This window comes from Phoca vitulina, unplaced genomic scaffold (assembly GCF_004348235.1).
Source record: "Phoca vitulina isolate PV1807 unplaced genomic scaffold, GSC_HSeal_1.0 scaffold10, whole genome shotgun sequence".
Classification (NCBI taxonomy): domain Eukaryota; kingdom Metazoa; phylum Chordata; class Mammalia; order Carnivora; family Phocidae; genus Phoca; species Phoca vitulina.
The window spans coordinates 49,953,696-49,969,519 of record NW_022589713.1 but is presented as its reverse complement, the minus strand read 5'-3'; the positions used below and the strand labels follow the sequence as shown (position 1 = coordinate 49,969,519).

The window sequence follows — 15,824 nt, the reverse complement described above, 5'->3', positions numbered from 1 at the left end:
AGTCTTGTAATTTCTGAATTCTTTTTTCAAACACCAGTGTTTTATAGATCAGGAAAGAAAATACTGCTGTTCCATTTTACTTCACAACTGTTTACGTTCTGATTGTTAATTTGGAGGTGAAGATATTAAGATAATTTTAGCTAATGACATTATTACAAATTTGTTACTCAAACCGTGTGGAGGAAATAAAGATATGTAATAGTTGGCCCTTGGTCTCAAAAAGTATCTGTACTTGGCTCAGTAATTTTATTCTGCATAGATAAATAAACATAATTTCTTTCTTTTTAAGATTTTATTTTTTGAGAGAGAGCATGCACACGTGTGTACTTGTGCACAGATGAAGGGAAGGGAGAGAATCTCAAAACAGACTCTGCGCTGAGTGTGGAGCCCCACTTGGGGCTCCGTCCAATGACCCTGAGATCATGACCTGAGCTGAAACCAAGAGTCTGAAGCTTAACCAACTGAGCCAGCCAGGCTCCCTTGAATAGACATAATTTAAAGGAAGATTTCAAATCTGATTTTTCTGTGTTCTATTTCTAATAAAAAAGCTTGTTAGGACTGTTTTCATTCTGTGTAACCTTAAAGGAGAATCTTCTGCCCACAGGAGGTTTAAGGCCATACAGTAGACTTTGTGGCAGAATTAGACTAAGATCTTGACCTCTTGACTCCCTGACTAGTTACTTTTTACTATACTCTGCTGCAGAATGCTTCATTAATGATTCTTCATGTGATAAATTGGGTGAAGAAAGAAGTGTGAAAATAAGGTTGCAGAAGGCTCTATTAACTCTGACCAATAAATGGTCCAGCTCTTTCGATTCTCTTGTTTCTCTCTGGTTAGTGGTCAGGAGTTGCACAGCCCTAAGTAGTGACTGCAGCTATATAGGTTATGTGAATTTGCATTACAGTGTCGCTTTGGCTAGTGTGGATTGGTGGTTCTCAATCTCCACATATTCCCCCTAAACTTTAAAACTAGAATTTCTTTCTCTCTCTCTTTTTAAAAGATTTCTTTATTTATTTTAGGGAGAAGGGGAGAGAGAGAGAGAAAGAACAGGTGCATGCACATTAGTCAAGAAAGGGGCAGAGGGAGAGACTTCAAGCAGTCTCTCTGCAGGGAACCTAATATGGGGCTTGATCCCATCACCCATGAGATCACAACCTGAGCCTAAACCAAGAGTTGAATGCTCAGCTAACTGAGCCATCTAGGTGCCCCTGAAACTAGAACTTCTTTTTTTTCCTTTAAACTTTTGAAAAAAGCTTTATCTTTTTTTTCAAGATTCCATTTATTTATTTGTCAGAGAGAGAGCAAGCGCACAAGCAGGGGGAGCGGCAGGCAGAGGGAGAAGCAGACTCGCCGCCGAGCAAGGAGCCTGATTCAGAACACGATCCCAGGGCCTCAGGATCATGACCTGAGCCGAAGGCAGATGCTTAACCGACTGAGCTACTCAGGTGTCCCTAAAACTAGAATTTCTGATGGGAGTTTATCCTATACCTGTCTTTTGTATATTCAAAGAAATGAATTCATTTCCTAGGGTTCCTTCCCCCCCCTCCCCCACCGTGAACTTTTAAGAATTGAGCTGTTGGATATTTGCTCTAAGGTGACTGAGTTTTATAAAATTACTGGAGAACATATAAAGGCACTTCTGAATAGTTGCAAATAATAATCTAGCTACCATTTATGTTACGTGTACTATATATTGACACTATTTTAAGTATTTAGTATGTATTGTATCATCTTTTTCCTCATGCTTAAATGAGACATCACCTCACATTAGGAAGGGTTTGGAGAGGTTATTTATAACTTGCACTCAGTCACACAGCTTTGAGTTGGTGGAGTTGGGATTCAAACTAAGGGTTTTCTGACTTGCAAGCCTGAGCTATTGCCCACTGTGACATTGTACCTCTTAAGCATGATTAGGGTTTTATAATTGACTAAAAAATTACTTATTTCTAAAATATTAAAGGTACATACAGATTCTTTGTAGTAGTATTTCCCATAATCATAATGCATTTTTTTTTTTTTTTTTTTTTTTGGCCAACTCTGGTATAGGACACTGGCTTTCTTTCTTCCTACTTGTGGAAAACTTGCAGTGTAGGTCTACTTTGTTAGAGGTATAGCCTAAGCTAGAATCTGCTCATCTAGTAAATCATATTTAAATGATAGGTGGGTAGATTCTCTTGTTTCTGCTCTTGTTTCCTCTCTAGGAATTTTGAGACCTGAGATTTAGGCTGAATTACAAGGGATGGTATGATGGAAATATATCGAAGGAGTAATTCATTGTACTTGGTTCTGTAGGAACAGCATTTTAACTGCAGTTAGCAATGGCTGCTTTCCTTGAAAAGCATTAGTTGGTCTCTCTTGAGTTTACTCCATGTGAATCAGATGTTGTTGATTTCCAATGACTGCCCTCCCATAGTACTTATTTTAAATTACATAACCTGTCCTGAGACAGCTATTTTTGGGGATTCCATCATATAGCTTCTAGTCATTTAAATATAGGCTATAAATGCACTGTTTCCCCACACAATTTAAGTTTTGAGAGTTGACCCCAAAAACTTTGAATAGAATAGGTATAAAAAATTTAGGACATTCTGTTTAGCCTTTTTTTTTTTCCTGATCCGTTTGCAGAGGAAGTAGCTTTATCTCCTACTACTTCCTTTCCTGCTTGCTTTAGAGCAGAAGTCAGCAGACTAAGGCCTGCCCAGCTGCCTATTTTTGTGTTGTCCATAGCCACCGTCTAGTGGATTAGGGCTGTGAGCCTTGGAGACCTCGCTGGAGTGTTCCCCTCTGCCCCATCATCCCCTTTATTCCCAGCGCCTGCCTCCCTGGCCATTGGCTGCACCTCGCTGCTGCCCAGGGTTTGCTCTGGTGCCACCTACACTTTGCAGTGAATGTAGAATCTCAGACTGGGGATTGGTGACTCAGCAAATTGCCTCGTCTCTAGCAGCTGAGCCAGCTGCCCAAGTTGAGATGGCTGGGCTCTCTGGGAGAAGAGAAGGGCGTGCTGGAATTTGGGTGTCACTGGGGCAGAGAGTGAAGCTGATTGTGTTGAGTACAATCTACCCTCCCTCCCCCCATGGCGCCCTCTCCACCAGACTGGATACTGGATACTCTTCCTTTGGAAATGGCTCCAGCTAATGACCTTGTACCTAGTGTGCTCACCATCTGAGAGGGCCTGACTTAGGTAAAAAGGATATAGGTTAGGCAGGACTTTTCTTTCTTGTTATATAAGGACCTACATTTTATCCTTGATTTTGCCTTTTGCTTGGCAAAGCCTACAATAGCCCTTCTCAGAAAAAGTTTGTAAATCCCCACTCCATAGCCATATGAGCCTTCTTGCTGGCCATGAACACCCTCAGGCACAGTTGCCTTCTGTTGCCTCAGGCCCTTGGTACTTGCTATTCTGTCCTTATGGGCATGTTCTTTAGTAGCTCCTGTTCATTATCAAAACAGAGAATCTTGGGTTTTACTTTTCAGAGATAAGAAAAAAAGTTACTTTTTTTAAAAAAGATTATTTGACAGAGAGAGTGAGAGAGGGAACACACGCAGGGGGAGTGGGAGAGGGAGGAGCAGGCTTCCTGCTGAGCAGGGAGCCCAATGCGGGGCTCCCTGGATCATGACCTGAGCTGAAGGCAGACGCTTAATGACTGAGCCACCCAGGCGCCCCGAAAAAAAGTTACTTTTAAAAAACTTTATTTGGGGCACCTGGGTGGCTCAGTCGTTGGGCGTCTGCCTTGGGCTCGGGTCGTGGTCCCAGGGTCCTGGGATCGAGCCCCGCATCAGGCTCCCTGCTCCGCGGGGGGCCTGCTTCTCTCTGTCCTACTCCCCCTGCTTGTGTTCCCTCTCTTGCTGTGTCTCTCTCTGTCAAATAAAGAAATAAAATCTTTTAAAAAAAAAAAAAACCTTTGCATTTTACTGATTGATTTGTTTGAGGTAGCAGTAAAATAGCAAACAGACCGAGTCTCTGCTCTCAGGGAGCTTAGAATCCTTTCAGAGAAAAGACGTTAAACATAATTCCACACTGTGCTAAGTTCTATGAAGGAAGAGTTCAGAGATCTAAGAGATTGTAAAGGGAGAGGGGAACTAATTTAAAACAAGAGTTAGACTGCCTGTATCACTTCTTTTTTTTTTTCTATATATTTTTAAAGATTTTATCTTATTTATTTTTTAAGATTTGTTTGAGAGTGAGAGGGTGTGTGTGCACATGAGTGGGGGGAGGGGCAGTGGGAGAGAATCTTTTAAGCAGGCTCCATGATGAGCAGGAAGCCCAATGCAGGGCTTGGTCCCATGACCCATGAGATCATGACCCATGAGATCATGACCTGACTGAAACCAAGAGTTGGAGGCTTAACTGACTGAGCCACCCAAGCACCCCTGCTCCACTTCTGCCACCCATGTGGAACGACGTGGTCCATGCTACCGTCATCTCTTGACTGGATTACAGTAATAGCTTCCTGACTGGTTCCTCTTCTGCTTTTGCACAAATGCAAGTCCGTTTTCCACTCAGCAGCCATGGATGGTGACTCTGTGAAAATAGGTTAGCTCATGTTACTCCTTTGTCCAAACTCTCTGATGGGTCCCCTTCCTACTCTATATAGTAGAAGCCAAAAGTCTTACAGTTGTACTCAGGGCATCATTACTACTTTGATTTCACCTCCTTCTGTTTTGTCCTGTGCTTGTTCTGTGACCTTATTGGCCTCCTTGCCATGGCAGGATATTTTAGGCATACTCTTGTCCCAGCTTCTTGGCACTTGATCTTCCCTTGACTGGTAATGCTTTTATCTCACTTATCTGCTTGCCTCAGCACATCACCTCCTTCATGCCTTCTCTATTATTCATGATGTTTTAAATTATTAAATTTTTTACTTCTATATATAGTCAAGTGGCCACATGTAGTGATTTAAGACTACAGTCTTCTCACATCACCCTGTATAACACCTTGTCTTTCTTCTTTTTCTCCATAGCACTTACTATCTATTATACTATATTTTTCCTTTTTTTTTTTTAGATTTTATTTGTTAGAGAGCACGAGCAGGGGAAGGGGCAGAAGGAGAGGGAGAAGCAGACTCCCCACTGAGCAGGGAACCCGACGACATGGGGCTTGGTCTCAGGACCCTGGAATCATGACCTGAGCTGTAGGCAGATGCTTAACGGACTGAGCCACCCAGGCACCACCCTTATGCTATATTTTTCTTAGCTATCTTGTCTCCCCCTCTAAAAGTAAGCTTTACAAGGGCTCAGAATTTTAAATGTTTATTTACTGCTGAATTTCTATGTCTTAGAACTGTGTTTGGTGCATAGTAAATTCTTAGTATATATTTGTTGAATGGATGAGTGAATGAATGAATGAGGGAAGACTTTTTCAAAGATTTATTCATTCATTTGAGAGAGAGGGTGCCTGAGCTGAGTGGGGGAGGGGCAGAGGGAAAGAATCTCAAGCGGACTCCCTGCTCAGTGGGGAGCCCTAAGTGTACCTTGATCTCATGACCCTGAGATCATGACCTGAGCTGAAATCAAGAGTTGGACGCTTAAGCAACTGAGCCACCGAGTCGCTCCGAGGGAAGACTTTTTTGATGACGTATCAGCCTGGATAAGGAAAGTGGAGAATTGTGATGGGAAAAGTTTCCAGAGAAAAAAAATTTCCAGGGGGAAAAATACGTGAAGTCCCTAAGCCAGGGGAGAGCATAGACTAATGACTAAAATGTGTAGTGAATATTCTCAGATGAGGCTGGAGAGTTAAATGATGGCTAGATAATGCCAGAACTTGTCAAAAATTTTGTATGTAATTTTAAGTATAATAGGAATCCATTAAAGGGTTTAAGCGTTTAATACTTCAGAGTTCTTTTTTTTTTTTTTAAAGATTTTATTTATTTATCTGACAGAGGGAGAGACACAGCTAGAGAGGGAACACAAGCAGGGGGAGTGGGAGAGGGAGAAGCAGGTTTCCCGCAGAGCAGGGATCCCGATGTGGGGCTCTATCCCAGGACCCTGGGATCATGACCTGAGCCGAAGGCAGATGCTTAATGACTGAGCCACCCAGGCGCCCCCTCAGAGTTCATTTTTTAAGTACAAGAATACTCTCCTACATAACCACAGTACAACTTTCAAAATCAGGACATTAACATTGAATATTATCATTTAATCCATAAAACACATTCAAATTTTGCCGATTCTCCCAATAATGTTGTTAGGCACTGAGTAATGTACAGATTTGGGATCTAGTCCAGGATCCTGCGTTGCATTCAGTTGGCTCTTTAGTGTCCTTCAGTCTGGAACAGTTCTTCCATTTCTCCTTGTTTTTCACAACCTTGACGTTTTTAAAGGGTACAGGCTAGTTTCTTTGTAGACTGTCCCTCAGTTAGGGTTTGTCTTATATTTTCTTGTGATTTATGCATTTTTGGGCAGTACTACCACCGAAGTACAGCTGTTTTGTGTGTGTGTGTGTGTGTGTGTGTGAGCGTGAGCGTGAGCGTGAGCGCATGTCAGGAAGAACTTGAAGTTGATTTGTCCTATGCTGTTAACGTGTAACCTTTATCACGTGGTCAAGGTGATGTCTGCCAGTTTTCTTGACCTTACAGTTAATAAGTACATTGAACTAAATAATTAGGAAGTACTTTGTAGGGAGATACTTTGAGTCTTTGTAATACTCTGTTTCCATCAAACTTCTTTGCTTTAGCATACATTGATGCATCTTGCCTGAAATAGATACTATATTCAGAAAGGTGTCAAATGCTGATTTTTCTAACTCTGTTTTATATTCTAGTGTTATTAGTTGGCATTGTACAGTAGGGTAGTCTTTCCCTGTTCACCCATTTATTTATTTATTTAGTTATTTATTATTTTTTTAAAGATTTTTATTTATTTATTGAAAGAGAATGATAGAGAGCATGAGAGGGAGGAGGGTCAGAGGGAGAAGCAGACTCCCTGCTGAGCAGGGAACCCGATGCGGGACTCGATCCCGGGACTCCAGGATCATGACCTTAGCCAAAGGCAGCCGCCCAACCAACTGAGCCACCCAGGCGCCCCCACCCATTTATTTTATGTGCTTCAGATTGGGGTTCTTATTTTCCTCAATGGGTTATAATTTATTATTTTATTTAAATTTTTTTGGACTTGGCTAGCAGGAGCCCCTTAAAGCTAGTTCTTGTGTCTTTGACAAGTTCTCATATTTTGAGTACTTCCTTAACTATCTGACATAGCAAGATGTTTTAGGCTTAAATTTTGAATTTTCTTGGTCTCAGCCAGAGCGTTATTCATCTGGGCTCTAGGTGTGCTTATTGCTACCGAGGTATTATTGCTTCTAGGCCCTCTCAGTATATACAGTTAGGAAATACACTCACACACATTTATATCTGTTTTTGTGTTTCTCCACTATATTAAAAAATAAGTTCACACTGATACCTCCAATTCCAGGCAGAAGCCACAGAATTTATTCTAGCCATCTTTCTTCCCGTATTTGTAACTCCTTTCTCTGATAGTTAGAAACTTAGCCTACATTCTCTTCAGTGTATTTAACTTAATTGTTTAATTCTTTCTGTTTATAACCAAACTCATGGCCACCTCAGCCAAAAACTTTGTCTCAGATGTGTTGCCCTTCCCCCTGAAAAATTTGCCTTAGAAACAGTTACTGGAATGATAGCCCTGAGGAGGGTTGGGGTGGAGGGAGGAGATAATAGGGGAAGGAGGGAAGATTACAGGCCAGTTAGAAGGCTTGGCCTTGGATACTCCCAACCCTCCTTGCTAGCTCAAAGGTCAGCCTGATGAGGGAGAAGACTGCTTCATGTTTGATGATTGTTCTGGCTGCTGTGTGGAGAATAGATTGAAAAGAATGAGAAAGGGCACCTGGGTGGCTCAGTTGGTTAAGTGTCTGCCTTGGGCTCAGGTCATGATCCTGGGGTCCAGGGATCAAGCCCTGCATTGGGCTCCTTGCTCAGAGGGGAGTGTGCTTCTCTCTCTCCCTCTGCCCCACACCCAGCCCCCCCATATGCTTTCTCTCTCAAATAAATAAAATTAAAAAAAAAAAAGAGGAAGGACTCAAGGAGACAGGGAGGTTGGCTAGCAGACTTTCTGATTAGTCTACTTTAAAGGGAGGGTAGAAGGTTTTTTTTTGGTTTTTAGGTTTTTTTTTTGGCTTAAAGATTTTATTTATTTGAGAGAGAGGGACAGAGTGAGTGTGAGCAGGGGAGGGGCAGAGGGAGAGGGAGAAGCAGAGTCCCTGCTCAGCAGGGAACTCACTGTGGGGCTCCCCCAGGACCCTGAGATCATGACCTGAGCTGAAGGCAGACACTTAACCGACTGAGCCACCCAGGCACCCCGTTAATTAATTCCAGTATAGTTAACATACAGTGTTGTGTTAGTTTCAAGTATACAATATAGTGATTCGACATTTCTGTACATTACTCAGTGCTCATCAAGATAAGTGTACTCTTAATGGGGAAAAACTGAGAGCTTCTCCCCCAAGGTCAGGAACATGGCAAGGATGGCCACTCTCACCACTTTTATTTAACATAGTACCGGAAGTCCTAGCCACAGTAGCCTACAACAAAAAGATATAAAAGGCATCCAAATCAGTAAGGAGGAAGTAAAACTTTTAACTATTTGCAGGTGACGTGATACCATATATAGAAAACCTGGAAGACTCCACCAAAAACCTGCTTATAACTGATAAACAAATTCAGTAAAATCACAGGATACAAAATCAATGTACAGAAATCTCTTGCATTTCTGTATGCCAATAATGAAGCAGAAGAAAGAGAAATTAAGAAAACAATCCTATTTACATTTGCACCAAAAATAATAAGATACCCAGGAATAAACCTAACCAAAAAGGTGCAAGACCTGTACTCTGAAAACTGATGAAAGAAATTGAAGACGACACAAAGAAATGGGAAAAAATTCCATGTTCATGGATTGGAAGAACAAATATTGTTAAAATGTCTATACTACCCAAAGCAATCTACACATTTATTGTAATTCCTACCAAAATACCAACAGCAGTTTTCACAGAACTGGAACAAACAATCCTAAAATTTGTATGGAACCACAAAAGACCGCAAATAGCCAAGGCGATTTTGAAAAAACAAAGCAAAGCTGGAGGCATCACAATTCTGGACTTAAAGTTATATTACAAAGCGGTAATGAAGCAGTATGGTACTGGCACAAAGTAGATACATAGATCAATAGAACAGAATAGAAAATTCAGAAATGAACCCACAATTATATAGTCAATCTTCGACAAGGCAGGAAAGAATATCAAATGGGAAAAAGTCTCTTCAACAGATGATGTTGGGAAAACTGGACCACTTTCTTACACCATACACAAAAATAAATTCAAAATGGATTTAAGGGGGGGGTGCCTGGGTGGTGCAGTCGATTAAGCATCCGACTCTTGGTTTCAGCTTGGTGGTGATCGTGGGGGCTCTGCGCTCAGCTTGGAGTCTGCTTGGGATTGTCTCTTCCCCTGCCCCTCCCCTCCATGTTCTCTCTCTCTCTCTCTTGCACGCTCTAAAATGGGTAAATAAATCTTTAAAAAAATGGATTAAGGACCTAAATGTGGATGTGAAACCAAAAGATCCTAGAAGAGAGCTCAGGCAGTAACTTTTCTGACATTAGCCATAGCAACTTTTCTAGATGTCTCCTGGGGCAAGGGAAGCAAAAGCAAAAATAAATGATTGGGATTAATCAAACTAAAAAGGTTCTGCCCAGTGAAGGAAACCGTCAACAAAGCTAAACGATAATCGATGGATTGGGAGAAGATACTTGCAAATGACATATCCAATGAAGGGTTAGTATGCAAAATGTATAAAGAATTCTTAACACCCCAAAAACAATCCAGTTAAAAAATGGGCAGAAGATATGGTGGTCAACAGACACATGAAAAGATACTCAACATCACACATCAAGGAAATGCAAATCAAAACTATGAGTGGGGCCTGGGTGGCTCTGTTGGTTGAGCGTCCCACTCTTGATTTTGGCTCGGGTCATGATCTTGGCGTCCTGGGATCGAGCCCTGTGACTGGCTCCCTGCTCAGTGGGAAGTTTGCTTTTCTCCTCCCTCTGCCCCTCCCCTGCTTGTGCTTGGCACGTGTACGCACACTCTCTCTCAAATAATCTTTAGAAAGAAAAACTATGATGAGATACCACCTCACACCTGTTAGGATGGCTAAGATAAAAAACAAGAAACAACAAGTGTTGGTGAGGATGTGAAGAAAAAGGAACCCTTGTTTACTGTTGGTGCAAACTGGTGCAACCACTGTGGAAGACAGTATGGAGGTTCCTCAAAAAATTAAAAATAGGGGTGCTTGGGTGACTTGGTTAAGCGTCCCACTCTTGATTTTGGCTCAGGTCATGAGATCAAGCCCCTTGTTGGCCCTGCACTGGGCATGAAGCCTGCTTAAGATTCTCTCTCCTGGGGCGCCTGGGTGGCTCAGTCTTTAAGCGTCTGCCTTCGGCTCAGGTCATGATCCTGGGGTCCTCGGATCGAGCCCTGCATCTGGCTCCCTGCTCCGTGGGAAGCCTGCCTCTCCCTCTCCCACTCCTCCTGCTTGTGTTCCCTCTCTTCGCTTTGTCTCTCTCTGTCAAATAAATAAATAAAATCTTAAAAAAAAAAAAGATTCTCTCTCCCTCTGCTTCTAACCCCCTCACTGAAAAGAAAAAAAAAAAAGACCTGTCTTAATGATGCAGTAATTCCACTACTGGTTATTTACCCAAAGAATATGAAAACACTAAAACGTTATTTACAGTAGCCAAATTATGGAAGCAGCCCAACTGTTCATCGATAGGTGAATGGATAAAGAAGATATATATATACACACACACACACACAATGGAATATTGTTCAGCCATAAAAAAGAATGAAATCTTGCCATTTGCAACAACATGGATGGATCTAGAGGGTATAATGGTAAGCAAAATAAGTCAGATAAACACAAATACCATATGATTTCACTCGTATGTGGAATTTGAGAATAAACGAACGAAGAAAAAGAGACAAACCAAAAAGCAGACTTTTAACTGTAGAGAACAAACTGATGGTTACCAGAGGGTAGGTAGGTGGAGAAATGCGTGAAGTAGGTGAAGGGGATAGAGTATACTTACCTTTTTCTTTAAAGTTTTTAATTCCAATTAACATACAGTGTTAGTTTCAGGTGTACAATACAGTGATTCAGCAATTCCATACATCACCCTGTGCTCATCACGACAAGTGCACTCCTTAATCCCCATCACCTTTGTCACCTGTCCCCCCCATCCTCCCCCAAGAAGGTGATCCAGTTTTATTCTTTTTGCATAGTTTGCAAAACTATCCAGTTTTCCTGACACCATTTGTTGAAGAAATTCTTTTTTTTTTTTTTTTTTAAGATTTTATTTATTTGAGATAACAAGAGAGAGAGCGAGCACAAGTAGGGGGAGGGGGAGCGGGAGAAGCAGGGAGCCTGATACATAATCAAAGCATATCTGAAAGTTAGTAAACCTGTTTTTAAACAGTTTAGGGGCACGTGGGTGGCTCAGTTGGGCATCCAACTGTTGATTTTGGCTCGGGTCATGATTTCAAGGTCACAGGATCAGGCCCTGCTTTGGGCTCTGGGCTCAGTGAGGAGTCTGCCTCCCCCTCCTCCCCCCCAGCTCACATGCACTCTCTGGAATAAATAAATCTTTAAAAAAATATCTTTTTACCAGATGTTAATTTGCCCAATGGGTATAAACAGTTACCTTAATAAGAAATAGTATTTTAAGAAATACATTGGTCCTGGCAGATGTTAGTTTGTTTTTAAACAATAATACTCGATAAGTATTTTTCTTTGGTGGTGAGTATGAGTCTTTTGTTCACAGTTTTTTTATTGCATGCATTTTAGATTCTGATTTATGCATTGAAAGGTTATGTTTATTAACTTTAAAATGAATTTGATTTGTGGGCCACTCAAAGTAAGTGTGAATAATTTTTGTGTACTCTTAAACCAGTTGTATATATATAAATGTGTATAATATTTAGCTCTGGTAATTATAAATTTTCTTCTGTTTTTTAGATATTATGATCAGATTTGTTCCATTGAACCCAAATTCCCATTCTCTGAAAATCAAGTAAGTCATTAATTTTAATTTGTTTTAAAGTTGTATAATAATGGTAAACTTTCCTCCCATACATGGTATCACTTTACTATTTTTATATTTTTATGAGACCTTTTGATACAAATTAGAAGCTTGTAAGCCCATCTGATAAAAATCAGATTGTCTTTTTGAAAAGCGTCTTGGAATTCTATTGCTGTCATTGTTAGTCACTTCTGGGTTTATGTAGAGCATTGGGCTGCACTTTTTTTCCCCTGCATTTTATGTCAGTATGATCTATTGACTGATTAACATAATCTATGATGTCCTTCTCTTTGGGTTTTACAGAATTAAGAAGGAAACTATAATTGAAGTATTAGTCTCAGTTTATGTGTTTTAAAATTTGACACAAATTATATTTGCATATGAAGTTGCAAGTGCTGATATGATTAGGTATTACACTATAAGAATGTCTGCTTTCTCTTAAAGGCTAGATATTGGAAATGCTGACGATTTCTTACAGTTTTGTTTGAGAGACTTGTTAAGATTTTAGTTTGTGTGACATTTCTGAGTTTTAAAATATGTCGTTTATGAAAAATACTTTAAACATTCTTGTACTAAAGTTTTACAGGTGATGTAATATGTTGAAATTTGCTTTAAAATACTCGAGGAAAAAAAAGTATATGTTTGGGGGTTAAGGGTGGGGGCAGGGAAAGTGGGGGTAGGTGAACCAAGAAGGACAAAAGGCTAAAGCTGGTGATGGCTATATGGGGTTCATTAAGTTATTCTCTCTAGTTTTGTGTCTATAGAAAATTTCTCTAATCCTGAGTTGCAAAATTTTTGTATGGGATTCCAATACATAATATAAAAGATGGTAAGTTTTTTTTAACCTTTATGTGTGGAATATTTTATTTTATTTTTTTTAAAGATTTTTATTTATTTATTTAACAGAGATAGAGAGCACAAGTAGGCAGAGCGGCAGACAGAGGTAGAGGGAGAGCCTGATGAGGGGCTCGATCCCAGGACGCTGGGATCATGACCTGAGCCGAAGGCAGCTGCTTAACCGACTGAGCCACCCAGGTGCCCCTATGTGTGGAATATTTTAGAAGCAGAGTGAGATGCAGTTTTTTTAATTAAGTGAACTTTTTATTTATGTATAGCATACATACAAAAGTGAATATATCTTGAATCTTTACAAAGTGAATATACATGTATGAGCACAACCCAAATCAAGAAATAACATTATTTCATCTTATTCCCCCAAAAGTAACCCTTCTCCTACTTTGTCATCATGGACTCGTTTTTGATCTTATCTTCTGGGAAACCTGTAGTACTTTATTGCCTTTGCCTCTCTTGGCTTATTTGACAATCATTTAAGTGCCTGTTCTGTTCAAGTCATTGTATGTTGTAAAGATGAGTAAGATAGTGTTTTCTGGAGAGGATAGTATATGTATAATTACTGAGGCAGAATGACCATTGGAAATATCTTAGTGCCAGTATTTTAAGAAATAAAATTTTATGGTCCAGGAAAAGGGAAAGGAGTTAGTTGGGTAGATAGGATAATGTTTTGACAAGCTTTGGTCCTTTTCCTCATTATGGATTTTTCTTCAAAAGAGACAATATTTAATAAGATCCAAGAAGGTAAGATAATTTTCTGTTTTCTCTCTTTCTATGAAGATCTGTTTGACATTTACCTGGAAGGATGCTTTTGATAAAGGTTCACTTTTTGGAGGATCTGTAAAACTGGGTATGTAATTATTTTTATAAAAATGGTAAGAAACTTAGTCTAAACACTTTGTATTATTTTAGGTTCTTAAAATTGCTCTCCTAACAACTCTTCATAAATAATAAAAATTTTTACATTTCATTTTCTTTTTAACTTCAGATTTTAATGTCATTTCCAAATATTTGTAGAGAGCCTACCTACGCCTTGCCAGGCACTGTCCTAGTTATAAAAATGGATAAGACAGTTATATTCAGTCTGGCTAGGAAGACAGCTGATCGTTCTAAAATATAGTGGGTAGTATATGGGTATATGAACAAAGTTGTGGGAGCATAGATGAAGAAGACATAAATTCTGCTTGTTGAAAGAAAGCAATGTTCACGTTAGGCTCTGAAGGATGAATTTGGTTTTCCCACCTAGAAAATCACGTTACAGGTAGAACATTATAACCAAAGGTCAGAAGAATGAAGGTTTTTTTGATCTACCAGCTTGGCAGGTTAACCTCTCTGTGCATTAATTTTCTCATCTTTGAAGTGGGGAATAAATAGTACTGCGAAATACTGTTTATCTCATTGGGTTCTTTTGTGGATTAAATGAGTGAATACATGTGAAGTCCTTAGAAGAGTATGCAATAAGTATTAGCTGAGATGAATAATAGTAACATGTTTTATTATAAATAATTACATGTAATGTATTATTTATAGAATGTATGCATTATAGAGTGTATATTATATATAATAACATACAGTATAAATTATATGTAATGCATATTAATACAATTATTGTTAAGTCTCGAAAGCATAGGTTGAATGGAGGATTATGGAGGGTGAAGACATTGGAAAGTAGATTATGAAGAGTTGGAAATATACTCTGTATTCTTCTCTCTTATATGTTAATAACTCAGGTTTATTGAGTATTTATTACACCTAGGCACTGTGGAAGGGGCTTCACACATATTATCTTACTGAATTCCCCAAAAGCCCAGTGAAGAAAGGCACTATTATTACCAGTTGAACACACTGGTTTAGAAAGATTAAGTGACTTTCTAAGGTCATAAAGCAAGGATTTAATGAAGTGGGATGTGATCCCTGAAAGCCTAACTCTAGAGATTAAAGGAGACAGACCAGTGAAGAGACTGGTGAGGGTGATGAGATTAGACAAGGGGTGGTATATGTGGGTCAGAGGAGAAGGAGTGGGTGTGAGTGACATTTCAGAGTGGAAACTAACTGGATCTGCTGACTCTCAGAAAAGAGTAGTAGTTGAGGGTTGACTCTCAGATTTATAACTTGGTTTGACTTGTTGGATATTTATTCCTTCCAATAGACAAGTTGAGTTTGACTTTCCTGTGTTATGTCTGGGGAGACATTTTTTTTTTGCATTTGGAAACTGGATTTAAAACTCAAAAGTGGTAGAGACATAGATTTGGGAACAATTATCATTAAATGATGATAAATCTATCTCCTCTGGTAGTCTGTAGATTGGGAAAAGTGTGAAAGCCAGAGGTAGGGAATATAACATTCCAGGGAAACAGGGGAAAAGGTTCCTGGGAATGAGAATGAGACAAAGCTTTCAGATCTCAGAGGAACCAGGGGAAAAAAGACACGGAATTGAGTGCCAGGAGGGTTTCAGAGATCACATAGTCCAGTGGTTCCTGAACCTGGCTGCACATTAGAATTACCTGGGGAAAATGTGAAAGGTACAGGTGTAAAGATACAGATGTCAGATGTGATAGGACGAATTTTCAGGGTGGGCCACTGGAATTAGTATCTTTGAAAATACCTCCAGATGACTCTCATATTCATTCAGGTTGGAACATCATTGACAGAGTTACTGTGGCAGAGGTCAAGTCATGTAAAGTTGGAGAAGTCACTGGATTCAGCAATGAAAGAAGTTTCATTAGGGGCATGCTGAAGAAGCCAAATTGCATTGGGTTGAGGGGTGGACCAGAAGTGAGGAAATGGAAACAGCAAATATGGGTTGCTCATTTCAGAAAATTTGCAGTAAAGATTTAAGGACAAGGGAGCATTATGCAGAGAGGGAGACCAGGTCAAGAAAAAGGAT

The 15,824-nt window shown here is 39.9% G+C and overlaps 1 protein-coding gene across 1 annotated transcript in view; it reads left to right on the top strand.

The window, feature by feature from the left end:
- The window catches only part of PDCD6IP (programmed cell death 6 interacting protein), a 93,876-nt gene that overhangs the window by 5,620 nt on the left and 72,432 nt on the right, over positions 1-15,824 (top strand). Inside the window, 2 exon segments of the mRNA XM_032409056.1 lie at positions 12,022-12,076; positions 13,718-13,787. Coding sequence (XP_032264947.1) covers positions 12,022-12,076; positions 13,718-13,787 — 125 coding nt within the window.